The sequence below is a fragment of the Orbicella faveolata genome, unplaced genomic scaffold (assembly GCF_042242905.1).
Source record: "Orbicella faveolata isolate gen_17 unplaced genomic scaffold, um_ofav_v1 contig_24, whole genome shotgun sequence".
NCBI lineage: Eukaryota > Metazoa > Cnidaria > Anthozoa > Scleractinia > Merulinidae > Orbicella > Orbicella faveolata.
The window spans coordinates 23,027,062-23,041,241 of record NW_028301552.1 but is presented as its reverse complement, the minus strand read 5'-3'; the positions used below and the strand labels follow the sequence as shown (position 1 = coordinate 23,041,241).

The window sequence follows — 14,180 nt, the reverse complement described above, 5'->3', positions numbered from 1 at the left end:
CCCTTGCAAGATGACGTCCATGGGTACGCTGGAAGACTGCGGGCGATGATGCAATGCCAAATGGTAGACAGGTATAGCAGTAGAGGCCATGGTGGGTGTTTATGGTGATAAACTTCTGACTCTCTTCATCAAGGGTAAGCTGTTGATATGCATTCTTCAAATCCAGCTTGGTGTATTTGGTCCACCCCTGAGCTTGTGAAAGACATCCTCTGGTAGTGGAATTGAGTAACTTGGAACATTCAAATGAGGGTTAACTGTGATAGCATAGTTTCCACAGGACCGAGTAATCCCATCAGACTTGGGAACATGCACCATTGGGGTGGCCCAATCACTGAATTCAACTTTACGAATTATAACATCTCGCTCCAGGTGATTGTATTCTTCTTCAACTGCTTGCTGGAGTTCATAAGGCACAGTTCTGGCTCTGAAGAATTTTGGTGAAACCCCGTCTTTCAGTTCAAGTTTGGCAGACAGTCCTTTAATAGTTCTGAGTTCATCCTTGAATAGATCTGAGTGGTTTCGAATGACGGCATGCAGCTTTTGAGTGACTTCAGACAAAACTGAAGCCTCAGTAACATGTACATGGAAGATTTCTTTCCAATTCAAACAATTTTCAGTGAGCCAATTTCTCCCCAGAAGTGAGGGTCCAGCACCAGCAACAACAGTGAGGGGAAGGGCTGCAGACTGGGACTTGTATCTGACATTGACATTGACATTGAACTGACCAAGAACATGAATGGGGTCACCAGTGTAAGCATGTAGCTTGGTGGTGCTAGGCTGAAGGGGAACGCCCTTGAAATACTTAGCGTGAGTCTCCTTGGAAATACCAGCCCCTGTGTCAAGTTCCATTAACACAGACTGATTGTTCAATTCAATTGGAACCTTGATTCCATGTTGACCAGCAGAAATGGTATAAAGAGACATGGAGAAGGGGTCAGCTGGCTGATCGTATTCTGTGGTTTCATCCACTGCATTCACTCTGGTGGATTTACTCATGCAGGCTTCAGCAATGTGACCCATTCGTTTACATTTATGACAAGTAGAATTTCTGTACTTACAGCTGGATCGTGGATGTACCAGCTTACCACAACTTACAGGTGGAATTTTGTTGATTGCCTGAAGAAGGTGGTACTTTAGGTGGTCGCTTGTTTTCTTCTTTGTAAAAAGCCTGTGGTGATCACTGGGTATTGTAAACCTTGTGCACTTTGTCAGAACTGAAAGGTTGGGGATTGAGTTGAGCAATGTCATTCTCTGCAGCTTCTTGACCCTGAGCTATTTGTAGAGCTCCCTCAAAATTGACATCTTCTGTTAGCAACCTTTTTTGAATGGCTCTGCTTTGAAGACCACACACAAACCGATCTCGTAAGGTCTCGGGCAAATGGGTGCCAAAGTTGCATGTAGAAGCCAAGCGCTGAAGTTGAGCGGCAAATTCAGAAACACTGGTGTTTTCTGCTTGTACGAAGGTGTGAAAACGGTATCTTTCGGAGATAACCAATCTCTTCGGGGTGAACTGCTTCTTTAAAATGGCTTTTAATTCAGCGTAACTCTTGGAGGAAGGAGAGGCCGGTGAAGACAGGTCTGCTAGAATGTCATATGCTTTCCCGCCAATGACTGAAATCAAAATGGCTCTACGTTGATGCAAAGTAGAAGAATCAGCTTTGACTTCATTTGCCATGAAATATTGCTCCAGTAGATCCAAGTAGTGGTTGATATTTGTATTCTTAGGGTCAAACTCTTCAATCTTCCCTAAGCTGGCCATATTTTAGCATCCTCGTCGCCAGAAATGTTATGTTTTTGGAGAGGAAGAACACGTGTGTAACTCAAGATGGCGGACACAAGAGAATACTTTAATGAACATGCACACATGGCAATAAACGCTGTATACAATATACTACATATGAAAAATATTAACCCATCTTATAAAATCTGGTCCAAAATTAAATAGTCCTAGACATTTATTAAGAAAGTCCCATTCTTAGCTATCAAAAGCTTTTTCAAAGTCAATAAAAAATAAAATACCGGGTTTGTTGTTATCTTTTTTATGTTCCATTATGTCAAGGATTGAACGAATATTGTCACAAAGATTTGAACTTGGGATGTATCCTGACTGATTCTCATGTACTAAACTGGCAGCACGTACTTCAGTCGTTTTGGCAATAACTTTAGAGCAAATTTTTGCATCAACATTTAGCAGGGAAATTGGTCGTCAGTTTTTAAGATCACAACGGTCTTGATCTTTTTTCTCAATCAGTGTAATTACAGCCTTTCTGTGCGATGGACTCATTTCTCCTTTTATAAGACTCATTGAAAGATTCCACAAACAGTTCTCCAACCGAGTTCCAAAAAGTTCAATAAAATTCTTTTGGCAATTCATCGTTCTCAGGAGTCTTATATAAAGCAAAAGAATTCAAGACCTTCGAGCATTCATTTAAGGTAATAATTCCTTCACCAAACTGTATATAATCTCCTGAAAGTTTTGGTTTTCGAAGATCGTCATAATTAAAGGAGGCTTCCATTTGTTGTGCATAAACACGTTGAGATTTATAGACTTTAGGTGAACTCCTGTTCAGCATGTAAAATTTGAAAGGTTCAGAAGTAATAATGCCACTTAGCCGAAGTTTCTGAACGTGTTTCTTAACATGATTTTGTTTCTCTAAGTTAAGAAAATACCTAGAATTCTTTTCTCCATGTTCATGTGAGCGTGCTCTGGATCTTACAATTATACCTTCCACTTTTTCTTTGTGCATTTTTTCCATTCTCTCTTTCAGGACATTTAAAGTCAACAAATTTTCCTCGGATGGTTCATTTTGAAAAAGTAAATGCACCTTCTGAAATTGTTCGTTTAGTTCTTGCTCTTCTCTTCGTCTTTGTATTTATTCATTGAGTATTTTCTAGAATGCTTCTTAATATCATACTTAACCCAGTCCCATACTGAGTGTGGATCAGACAGATCTACTCTACCTTCGTGTTTCTAGGAACTAGGAATCATACGATCTATTTTGTCAACATACACTTCATCTCTTAATTAAGAACAGTTTAATTTCCAAAGTCCAGGGCCCTTAACACCATCACCAACATCTTTAAATTCTATTTTGATGATCTGTTTTAATAGATGGTATGATATCGACATGACAAACATCTGATACCGAGTGTGAGATAAGCCAGTAATCTAATCTAGACAAAACTAAAGGTTCTGGTTGACTCCACATAAAACTCCCCCCTGTGGGATTTTTAATACGCCAAATATCATGCAGATTAAGTTGCCATGTAGACGTTCTATGGTGTTGATAACACTTTGTCTGGGCCTGAGATTTCCACCTCTTTTGTGAACTATAGGAGTTAATGGACAATTGAAGTCTCCCATTATAATGTTATCAGTGTCGAAATCATTTGTCTTTGTACTTTGGAGAACCGAATGATAAAAATGAACTAGTTTGTTATCATGATTTGGACCGTATATGTTAACTAAAATATCTTCTTCAGCTTTCAACAGAATTTTGAGCATAATATAACAACCATCTTTGTTGCTATTTCTTCAACAGAGCAATCAAAGTCATTTTGGATTAAAATTGCAACCCCATGAGAGTTATTAGCCCCATGTGAACAAAAGAAGGAAGTGCCCCATTCCCTTTCCACAATAACTCATCGTCTTTCATGGAATGTGTTTCCTAAAGAAAAATAACATCCGCTTTTTGCTTTTTACACCATGTAAATATTGTTCTTCTTTTACGAAAGTTGCTGATGCCACTTACATTTCACGAAATAAATTTACCCACTATCAATTGTAAATATAAAAAAGAACAAAACAAAGGCAACAAACTTGAAACTACCAGGGGAGACATCTAGAATAAATTTTGTAGGCATGAAGTAAAGATCCGTTGATTATTGTAGACAAAGCTTTTATTAAGAAGAAAGGTCAAAAAATTGGTACACACAAAATTAATCTTAAAACTAAAGTGAACATTAGAAGATAGAATGACAAACGTTTTCTGTGGCTTGCACAAGCCGTCTGAACACAAGTGAATTAGTCGCTTGGTGTTTACTGCAAAGATCACCGCCATTGTGCCCCGAAATGAGCAACTAATAACAGTTATTCTACAGGTAAAGCCTTACCGTCTGAAAAGCTTTCCTTTTGTGAATCGCACTTTCCTGCCTTGGTCAAACGCCTCTTTCATGATCAGGAGTGCTTTTTTCCTTATTTCAAAGTCATAAGGGGTAAAGTCTTCCACAAATCTAACTCTGTTCAGTGCTTGCTTGTTTTTCTGATTCTTGGTGATAAGAAGTAGCTCTCACTTGAAAGGTCTGCTGTAGAGTTTGAAGATAATATTCCTAGGTTCCTCATGTTTTCTTCCAGTGGGGTGAACATTCTCAATTTTGCCAACGTCATCTTTGAAGCCAAGAAGAGTGAAATAGTTTTGTATAATTTAAAACTTGTCGCCACACATTTTCTATAATGAATGGAGTAGATTGAAGCAGACAAAATTCTAGTTTGACATTTCTGGCAATGCGGTTATTAATTCCTTACATTTACTACTTATAAATTCAGATAAGAACTTGTTCCTTTAAGTCTGTTTCATTTCATCTTAAAAAGAGACAGATTGCGGAAAGCATGCTTTTAGTGAGGTATATTAGCAATAGTCCCTTTCTTTTTAGGTCCACTGTTTTCATTTTCCAAATTTGTCTCATCAGAAGATTCATCTGTGGGGTTGTTGAGAAGGAATTCTCTACATTTTGTTCCAACACATGCTCACATTCTGGCCAGCGCAGCGAGTCATCCTCTACCTTCACCGTGTTCCTCTGGTTGTTGTTGTTGATTCTGTCTTCATTTCCTCCAGTGTATCAACAGCAGATGCTGATTAGTCTATCCAAAGTGGTCTAACCATTCCCACAATGACCTGTTCACCATCACGTTCTTCAACTGCTGGAAAGATCAAAATGATGGATTGGACACCTTCTCAGGCACCTGTTAAGACACTCTTTTAGACACCCTTTCTATACCCGAAAGGGAAAGTCCTGAAGGTTTTCTTGTTGATGACCCGCTTATGAAAAACCCCCTGTACTCTACTGCTTTTCTTGCACTTTGTTGGTTATGCTCAATTTCTTATCCAAAACACCATCCTTTTGAGCACCCTTGTTAATTGTGAATTGGTTGAAACTGAGTTTTGAGTAAGAAGAAGCAAATTTGAAGTAACTGTCTCCTTCAATGGGTTGTGCTCACAGGAACTTCCTTTGTAAGACTAGGATAAGGTCGTGATTTGCCAAAGTTGACTATTCTGTTACACCCATCATGTTCACTAAACCATGATTGTTGATTCTTCTGGAAATCATCATCAAACCTGTCCTTGTGCAGGTTTTAGGAAGAATAGCCGTTGTTTTTAGGGGCCCCACAGACCCATTCTCCAATGACAACTTGGGCTGACCCGTCCAGTTCATCTTTAAGTTCACCAAGAAAATTGTATGTGGACAGACCTTGAAGACCCTCTTCAGCAACTGTAATGTTTGTCACTAAGACTCGGATGCAGACAGCGACATCTTGAATTCGTTTATTCAACAACACCACTCGTCACGTGCAACATAATGTATTCTAATTTATGCAAGCTTAAACATGACATCTTCCTTTCCAATAAAAAAAAAAAATAAACAAAACCGAAAACAAAAGAAAACAAAGGAATAACAAAGTAGGTCAACAAGTTATGTGACAACAATTCACAGAAAATTGCTAAAAATGTCTGTTCCACACTGTTGTCACTATTAACTGGAACTTCCCCATAACCAACAATAACACAGCCTAGTAGTAAGCAAATAAAAAAAACAAAACAGTCTGATTCAATGTCTGGTTACTGAGTGTGGACAGTTCAGTTCATAACATAGTCCTCTCTGAATCTTGCTGGTAATCTGACAGTTCGGCCGCTGGAAGTACGCTGTGTCTGAGGACTGCAATGGCTGGATGAGTTTAGGGAGGGCATGGCAGCATCAGGTGGTGGGATGGCAACTGGCGGTTCGGCTACTACAGGCACGCCTGGCCCATCAATAGCTGGTCCTGCGATCAGTGGAGGCGACTCGACTGTTGGGAGCAGGTGATGACGGTTTCGTCGGTAGGTGGTACCATCAGGTGTTGCAACTATGTAGGATCTTGGAGCACTATGTTGTGCAGTAACGATGGCAGGCTCCCAAGTCTTTCCTTTTCTTATTCTAGCTGTTTCACCCCCCTTAATACTCGGCAGCTGCTTAGCATTCCGGTCATAGTACATCTTCTGCTTATCACTCCGCTGTTGCAGCTTCTGTTGGGGGCTATCAACCACTTGAGGTTTCAAGAGAGACTCCACAGTAGGTAGTTTGGACTTCAACATGCGACTCATTAACAGCTGAGCAGGTGACTCGTTAAGTCCAGAGATGGGTGTGTTCCTGTACTCCAGTAGAGCAATGTAGGGGTCATTTCCGTCTGCACAAGCCTTTCTAAGTAAATTCTTGATGGTCTGGATTGCTCTTTCACTCATCCCATTGGACTGTGGGTATCTGGGACTTGATGTGGAGATTTCAAATCCCCACTCACGTGCAAAATTACGGAAAGCCTTGCTTGAGAAGGGCATGTTGTCGGCAACAACTTCATCTGGAATACCATGTCTGCATAAATTGATTTCATGCTAGTTATAACAGAGCTAGCTGTCTTGTCTTTCATAAGACAAAGTTCCGGATATTTAGAGTAGTAGTCAACCACAACTAAATAAGAGTTAGTGTTCAGTTCAAATATGTCTGCACCAAGCTTCTGCCATGGTCTCTGGGGAACTTCATGAGGCAGGAGAGGCTCTTTCTGGTTCTCTCTTTGATACTTGAGACACACTGGGCATTTAGCCACCAGTCTCTCAATTGCAGTAGACATGCCTGGCCAATAGACTACAGCTCTGGCCCTTGACTTACACTTTTCAATACCAAGGTGACTCTCATGGATACAATTCAGGACAGCTTGTCTCATATCTTGTGGGATTATGAGCCTCTGGCCAAGGAACAACAGGCCCTCTACTTCATGAATTTCACTACGAAGACTCCAGTAATGGGCAATTGATGCAGGCAATTGGCTTCTGTGGGAAGGCCAACCATTCTTAACAACTGTACATAATTTCTGAAGGTCTTCATCTTGTGCTGTTGCAGACTTCATTTGTGCCAATTTCTCCTGGGTCATGGGAAGATTTGTAATGAGGCTATGGACCATCACCTCCATGTCATTGTTCAAATCATCATCTGTAGGCTGCTCATTCAGAAAGGCTCTTGAGAGTGTATCTGCTACATACATGTATTTGCCTGGAACATAAGAGATGTTGACTTCATACTTCTGAAGTCTCAGAAGCAGGCGTTGAAGCCTTGGAGAAGAATTAACCAGTGGCTTCTTTGTGATTGATACCAGTGGTTTATGGTCTGACATAACATCTACTGGTCTACCATAAACATAATGATTGAATCTCTTGCAGCCAAATACCACTGCAAGAAGTTCTTTCTCTATTTGGGTGTAGTTTACTTCTGCTTGGGTGAGAGATCTTGATGCGTAGGCAATTGGGTGGCCATCCTGGAGAATGCATGCTCCTAGACCTGACTTAGAGGCATCCACTTGCAAATTGACTGGCTTAGAAGGATCAAAGAACTTTAAAACAGGCTGACTTGACAGGATCTCCTTTAGATGCTCCACTGCCTGTGTGTGCTCATGTGACCAGATCCAAACTACATCTTTCTTCAACAGGCTTCGCAAGGGGGCAGTAGCTTCTGACTGATTAGGAATAAACTGAGAAAAATAGTTCACCATTCCCAAGAATCTCCGCAGCTCTTCTCTGTTCTGGGGTAATGGCATTTGAACTATGGCTCGCACTTTCTCAACATCTGGCTTCAATCCTGATTCAGACACAATGTTCCCCATGTACTTGACTTCACTGACTTTGTACTGGAGCTTTGCTGGGTTGAACTTAACTTTCGCTTCTCGTGCCCTTAGCAAAAGCTTTCTCATGAGTGTATCATGCTCAAACTCATCTTTAGCAGCGATAATTATGTCATCAAATATGACTTCCACACCATCAATGTCTCCAAATATGGATTCATTCTTTTTCTGAAAAACCTCTGGTGCTGAACTTATACCAAATGGCATTCTTTTAAAGCGATAACGGCCATACGGAGTGTTGAATGTGCAGAGGTGAGAACTTTCATCATCTAGACACACTTGCCAGAAACCATCCTTTTCATCCACTATGGAGAAAACTTTCTTGCCACTTAGACGACTTGCTATGTCTTCTGCAGTTGGAATCCTGTGGTGCTCTCGGCGAATTGCCTTGTTAAGATCTCTGGGGTCTAAACACAGGCATAGGGACCCATCACGTTTCTCCACAATGACGAGACTGTTAACCCACGGGGTGGGTCTGTCCACTTTCTGAATAACATCTTTCTCTTCTAGCTCCTGGAGTTTTTCTTTCAGCTTCTCAAGCAGACTATATGGCACTCGCCGTGGTGGGTGAATGACAGGCTCAACTGTATCATCCAATTCAATGTGATAACTGCCTTCCATACAGCCCAGTCCAGTAAAGACGTCAGGAAACTCATCCAAAATTTCTTCCTTTGTGAGTGGCGCCTGGGCAACACTCTCTACTCTTCTGACCAAATTTAATTTTTGGCAAGCTGAAAGTCCCAAAATCGGTGGTGACTCAACAGCGGCGACAAAAAATGGCAGGTTTTCTTTCATTCCACGAGCTTCACAGTGTAAGTTTAGTGTGCCTTCAGGTTTAACCTTGAAGTCTCCATAAGATGAGAGAATGACGCTGGTTTCCGAAAGCGGTGACTTATTTCTGAGTTTCAAGTATACACTGAGTGGCAACACATTCGCTTCGGCTCCTGTGTCCAGTTTGAATTTAATCGGTGTTCCGCCGACACGTAAATTCGTAAACCAAGCCGAGTCTTCGACAGGCGGTGCACTAGTCACTGTTCCAATAAATAATTCTTGATCTCCATTATCTGATTGAACTTCTAATTCGACTCCACCAATGGCGCCTTGATCGCTCGGAGTGACTACGTGTACGGAAGATTTCATTTGCGGACAAACTCTGGCAAAATGATCTTTTCCTTTACAAACGAGACAAAGCTTTCCAAACGCAGGACATGACTTTGGTAGATGCTTAGTACCACACTTCGAACAGTTGAACGGTAATTTAGGACGCGGCGGTTTTGGACGCCTTAAATTGAACTTGTTTCCGACCCAATGAACTGGAACGCTCTTGTCAGAATCTTCCAATTCCTTTATTTGACTCGAGCTTGCTTCGCCGGCTCTGCAAACACTTGCTGCTTTTTCTAGGGTAAGGTCTGACGATTCACGGAGCAGTCGTTCTTTCAGTCGGGTATCTCTCACACCAAACACAATTCGGTCGCGGATCATGAGGTCATGCTGATCGCCAAATTCACAGGACTTTGCACGTGTTTTCAGCTCGGTGATAAACTGATCAATTGTCTCGCCTTCTTGCTGTTTGCATTCCCAAAATCGATATCTTTCAAACACAGTGTTCTTTCTTGGGTTGACATACTCCTCAAACTTCTTAAGATGAGCAATCTTGTTTGGATCCTCACCAGTAGCAAACTTAAAGGTATTATAAATTTCCAGCGCTTCTTCACCGATCACGTGAAGCAGGATCGTGCACTGAACTTTCTCGTCTTCTTTTATTTTGCCAGACGCCGTCAGATAAAGGTCGAATCGTTGGACCCATCTTCTCCAATTTTCACTTGGATTTCCTTGAAGCGACAAAGCTTCCGGAGGCTTGAACGAATCCATTTTACTCCTGGTACCATGTAATGTTTGTCACTTAGACTCGGACGCACACAGTGACATCTTGAATTCGTTTATTCAACAACACCACTCGTCACGTGCAACATAATGTATTCTAATTTATGCAAGCTTAAACATGACAGCAACAAACATGCATGAATCCGTGTCACATTACCTGACACGTTCACCTATGGGTTTCAAAAGTGTCCTATAGAGGTAAATTCACGCCAGACAATTAGTGAACACTACGTACTCAATGCTGCCCTTCTAGCTGCCCCCAAGTTCAAAATGGTTTTCTCTCCAATGCACCATGAGGGTCTCATTGTTGACTTTGGCAAACTTCTTGTCTTTTAGACCTTTGTCACCAAGAAAATGATAAAAGGTTGAAGGTTCATGCATCAGTTTGGTTTGCCTCTGTTCTTGATTTACAGCCCTCTTGCCCCAGAAACTGTTTAGACATTTCTTATTGAGATCGTACAGTACCTTGTTTTTAGTCTCCCTGATCCGCGATGGCACACCAGCTTTTTCATAGTTGTTGATGTGCTTTCTGCACTTTCCTGGACTTATACATGCATTAGGCAGCGTGCAGCCTCTTGCTTGCTTTTCAGAAACATTTTAATAGAGTCTGCAAAGATATTTTTTCTCCTAGTATAATTCTAGACTTCAAAAACTTACAATATTGAATACTTCTCCCCTAGCGCAAGAGCAATTTCGTCTTTTTTCCAGACTCCCTCAATAGCTCTCTTTTTTTGAGTGAATGCAATTGTTCAGTTGGAAATTTGCTTTTTCTGCACATTTACGACATAGCAGAAACATAAGTTTAGGTGCAGAGCTCTCAGGGTTTCTAATTCGGCATGGTAAAACTGGGTGGAAGAGGTCTCTGGTTGTGAACACTGCAGTGCATCAGACCAGAATAGAGTAGCGGGGGTAGTCCAGAACTCACAGTTATGCAAAATCTCTGGATGTCCCATGAGATATATTCCCATTTTGCTTACAAACGGGTAGATGGAGGTGTTGTCAAGGTATCTTGGACATCGTTTCATAAATCTTTCCCAAACCAGAGGCTCTGAGGATGGTCATTGATGATCAAACAATTTGAACAGCATTCTGTAAGAATTGACTCTTCCTCTGAACAAGGCTATTCTAGGATCCAATGGGTCTCTCACCTCAACCATGTCCTCAACCACATAGGTTGCATACGTTTCTGCCATCTCTCTTTCAGCCAGTTTCTTGTGATATTCCCATTCAAATGTTGATTCCACTTTGTAGCCTGCCTGGCGTAAATGCCCTCTTCTGCTCATTGTGTTAGCATGCAAGTTACCCATCATCCTACCTGTCACTAGTGACTTTGTTGAGCGAGTAGCACTTGGGGCATTTGTGCCACTCTCAACTGTGGAACTCAAAGGTGATGTTTGTGTTGGGGAGTTTCCTGTCTTCCTTAATTGTGGCATCTCTGATGTGTGTTCTCCGCTATTCTTCCCCACGTATTCTAGCTGCCCCCCAAAATGACAGATGTCCAGAAACTTGAGCCAACAGAGTGCTATGTCCTGCATATCTTTGTGCATGTACCCTCTATGTAGAACAAGACTGACCATGCCAGGTTCTAGGAATTTTGTCTTCCGATTGAGGTTGCAACAGGATGCTATGTTGAGGTTATCAATTCCAGGCATGATACCAGTAGTCTCCATGCAGGCGTAGAAAAAAAAACAGTGTAATGCACACATGCAATACTCTTACATTGCCAAGGAAGTACTTAAGGTTCTCTTCAAATTAGTTGTAGGTGCAAAACATGTTTTGTCCAGCATCTATGAGTTCTGTTCTCTGCAGATATCGTTCTATTGCAGTCCTGTGCCATTCTAAAATTTCTGAATGCTTAGAAGCAGGCATAAGTCAGGCTCAAAATCTTTATTCTCTGGCTTGGGCATGTACTTGTCTCACAATTCTAGAGTGTTGAGTCTGTACTGGAAGAATCCCTTTGCAACCTCTGTGATGCCAAAAGTGTTCGGCATGTTGGCTAACCTCATGGGTAGGAAACAAAGAGAATCCATAAATATCATGCCTTTCTCGAGGAGAAGGAGGAGCCATCAAATATCCTGAGGAGTCTTTTCAGTGTAATGCCCTATCTTGTCTATGAAAGGGAAGTAGTCAAAACGGCTTCTGTTGGGAGCAAAAAACTGGCAAATTAATGTTTTCCCAGTGTGGCACGGGACAGTTCTCCGTCTTGGCTGAATGCACTTTTTGCAAAATCGTCTACAGCTTCAAAGCCCTTAAATACCCATTTGTGGGTGTGCTCGTCTTGGACCTCTATGAGGTTTGGTATCAGACTTTCATCATCAGTCTGGAGAGTCTCCCATGTCTAGAAATATGAAAATGCCTCTCTTTTCGAACTGCTTCCTAAATTCTTCTTTGTTCTTACGTTGTAAAAATCACAGGTGGGTGGATTTATCTACATTTCCCTTGCAACTATAACAGAAGGTCTTTAAGCACGTGAGGACGCTTCTAGAAGCTGACTTTTCTCTTTTGGTTGTCTATGATCTTGAGGTCGCGGTTGCATGTGGAACAACCACATATTCTGCTGCAGGTTGGGGTGTCAAAAGTGGTGTCAGTGTAAGGTGCCTTGTGGGTTTCGGAACATCTCTGCCCATGAAAGGTGTAGTTGCAATCTTCACATGTTACTGGTAGAGAACAGGGATCCTTGGAATCACTGTACCAACCTTTGCACATGTTGCACGAAAAAGCATCTGTGTCGTTTCCTGGTGTTTTACTTGTCGCATTTGTGACAATGGAACCACATGTCTTGTCCAGTAGAGCAGGAACCGATTATATGACTTTGAAATGATTTGGGCTGTAAAGCAGATGGAGAGGTTTTCCAGGGCTTTCAAATTCGTGTGGTAGAAAATGCTTAAGTTGGCTTCGCTGCCAAACACCACTAATTGATGTCCTTCAAACTCAGGGTGCTTGCAGAGAACATCTAAATATGTCACTTTAAATGGTCAGCAGGAAGGTGACACTCTCCTGATCTGCTTGCAAAACCTTTTCTTTGAAAAAAATGTTTCTTTGCTCGTCGGTTCTCAAAAAGTTCTTGATGTTTTCTCCCTTTGAAAACATAGAGGCCATCTTGAGGGCTAATACTAGACAGTGGGGGTCAAACTGTTGGGGAACTCGATATATGCATCTTTTGTCCACTGAGATTGTTGACTACAGGAATTGTTACTAGGTGTCATTAATTATTAATTTTTCTGTTATTAAATTGTACCAAAACTAAATAAGTAAGCTATAAGTAAGTAATATGTGCATTTATTTTGCCTGCACTACACAACCAAATGGACTCGAAGTTTATGAGGAATACAGTACTGCTGACAAGTAACTTAAGCGGAAACACATTTGCAAAGGGGTGCAGAATGGATACCGAATGGGTTTGGGAACAGGTGCAGAACGAGTACAGAACGTCTACGGAATGGGAATGGAATGGATACGGAAAGGTAACAGATCAAAAATATGGAAGAGGTGTTCTTTAGAATGCAAACTCTAAGAGAACATGTTCTACAGAATGCATGCTAGTTTATCAGAGTGCTTACCAGGGATTTAGAAATGATGGAACTTTAAATATATGTTGGTCCACTTTTTGTCCGGCCCATCGATGTTGAGAAAATGACAGAATGAATCATCTCATGTCTTTTTTATTTTTTTACACGCATGAAGGAAGCATCTCTGCATCATCTAGTCCATTTCATGTTCATTGCAGCCATTTTATTGTCAACAAGCCCAAGCTATAGACAAATAAGATGGATGAGTCAAGTAAGACTGGGACTGAAAGGTTTCTGCATGAAAAGAAACAAAACAAAATCTTGATGCATGTGGATGGTTTGGTTGATCCTTAAATACGGCATTGTTTGCCAACTTTGTGGAAGGATAGGTGAGTATAACATTCAATCTTAACTGAACATTTGCCTGTGAAAATTACATCACTAAAAGTATTACAAAATGTTTAAACAGTACTGCACTCACTTCGGCTTGTTGGTAGTACTTTGCACTGCTCCTGTCCTCCAGCCAAGTTTCCGCCACATTGGCCAAACAGTTCTCGGTGATACCTCAGTGTCAAATCTCACTCGAAGTATTCATGTTAACATTAAAGCTGAAAGTTCGTGTTTTGCTTGCATTTCTTCATCAATGGCATTAAAAGTGCTTGGCAAGCTTGTTACTTGTTCCTTTCCTCGGGCAATCACACAGACTACAGGTCGCATTGAATTGTTTCAGATTGAGACTTACTACTAGCCTTGAAGTTACAATACCATCTTGTATTTTTCGACTAATTGGACTCACATTTTCACCACGACAATGTAAGTTTACTTTTTGTATACTCATATAAAGCAGTAGTTTACCCATTTCA

At 41.2% G+C, this 14,180-nt stretch overlaps 1 protein-coding gene across 1 annotated transcript; it reads right to left on the bottom strand.

Moving 5' to 3' along the window:
• Positions 1-1,177: 1,177 nt before the first annotated feature.
• Positions 1,178-1,759, bottom strand: LOC149110940 (uncharacterized). Its single transcript, XM_089292354.1, has one exon. The coding sequence runs from the start codon at positions 1,757-1,759 to the stop codon at positions 1,178-1,180; it is 582 nt and encodes a 193-aa protein (XP_089148480.1).
• Between the last annotated feature and the right edge of the window lie 12,421 nt (positions 1,760-14,180).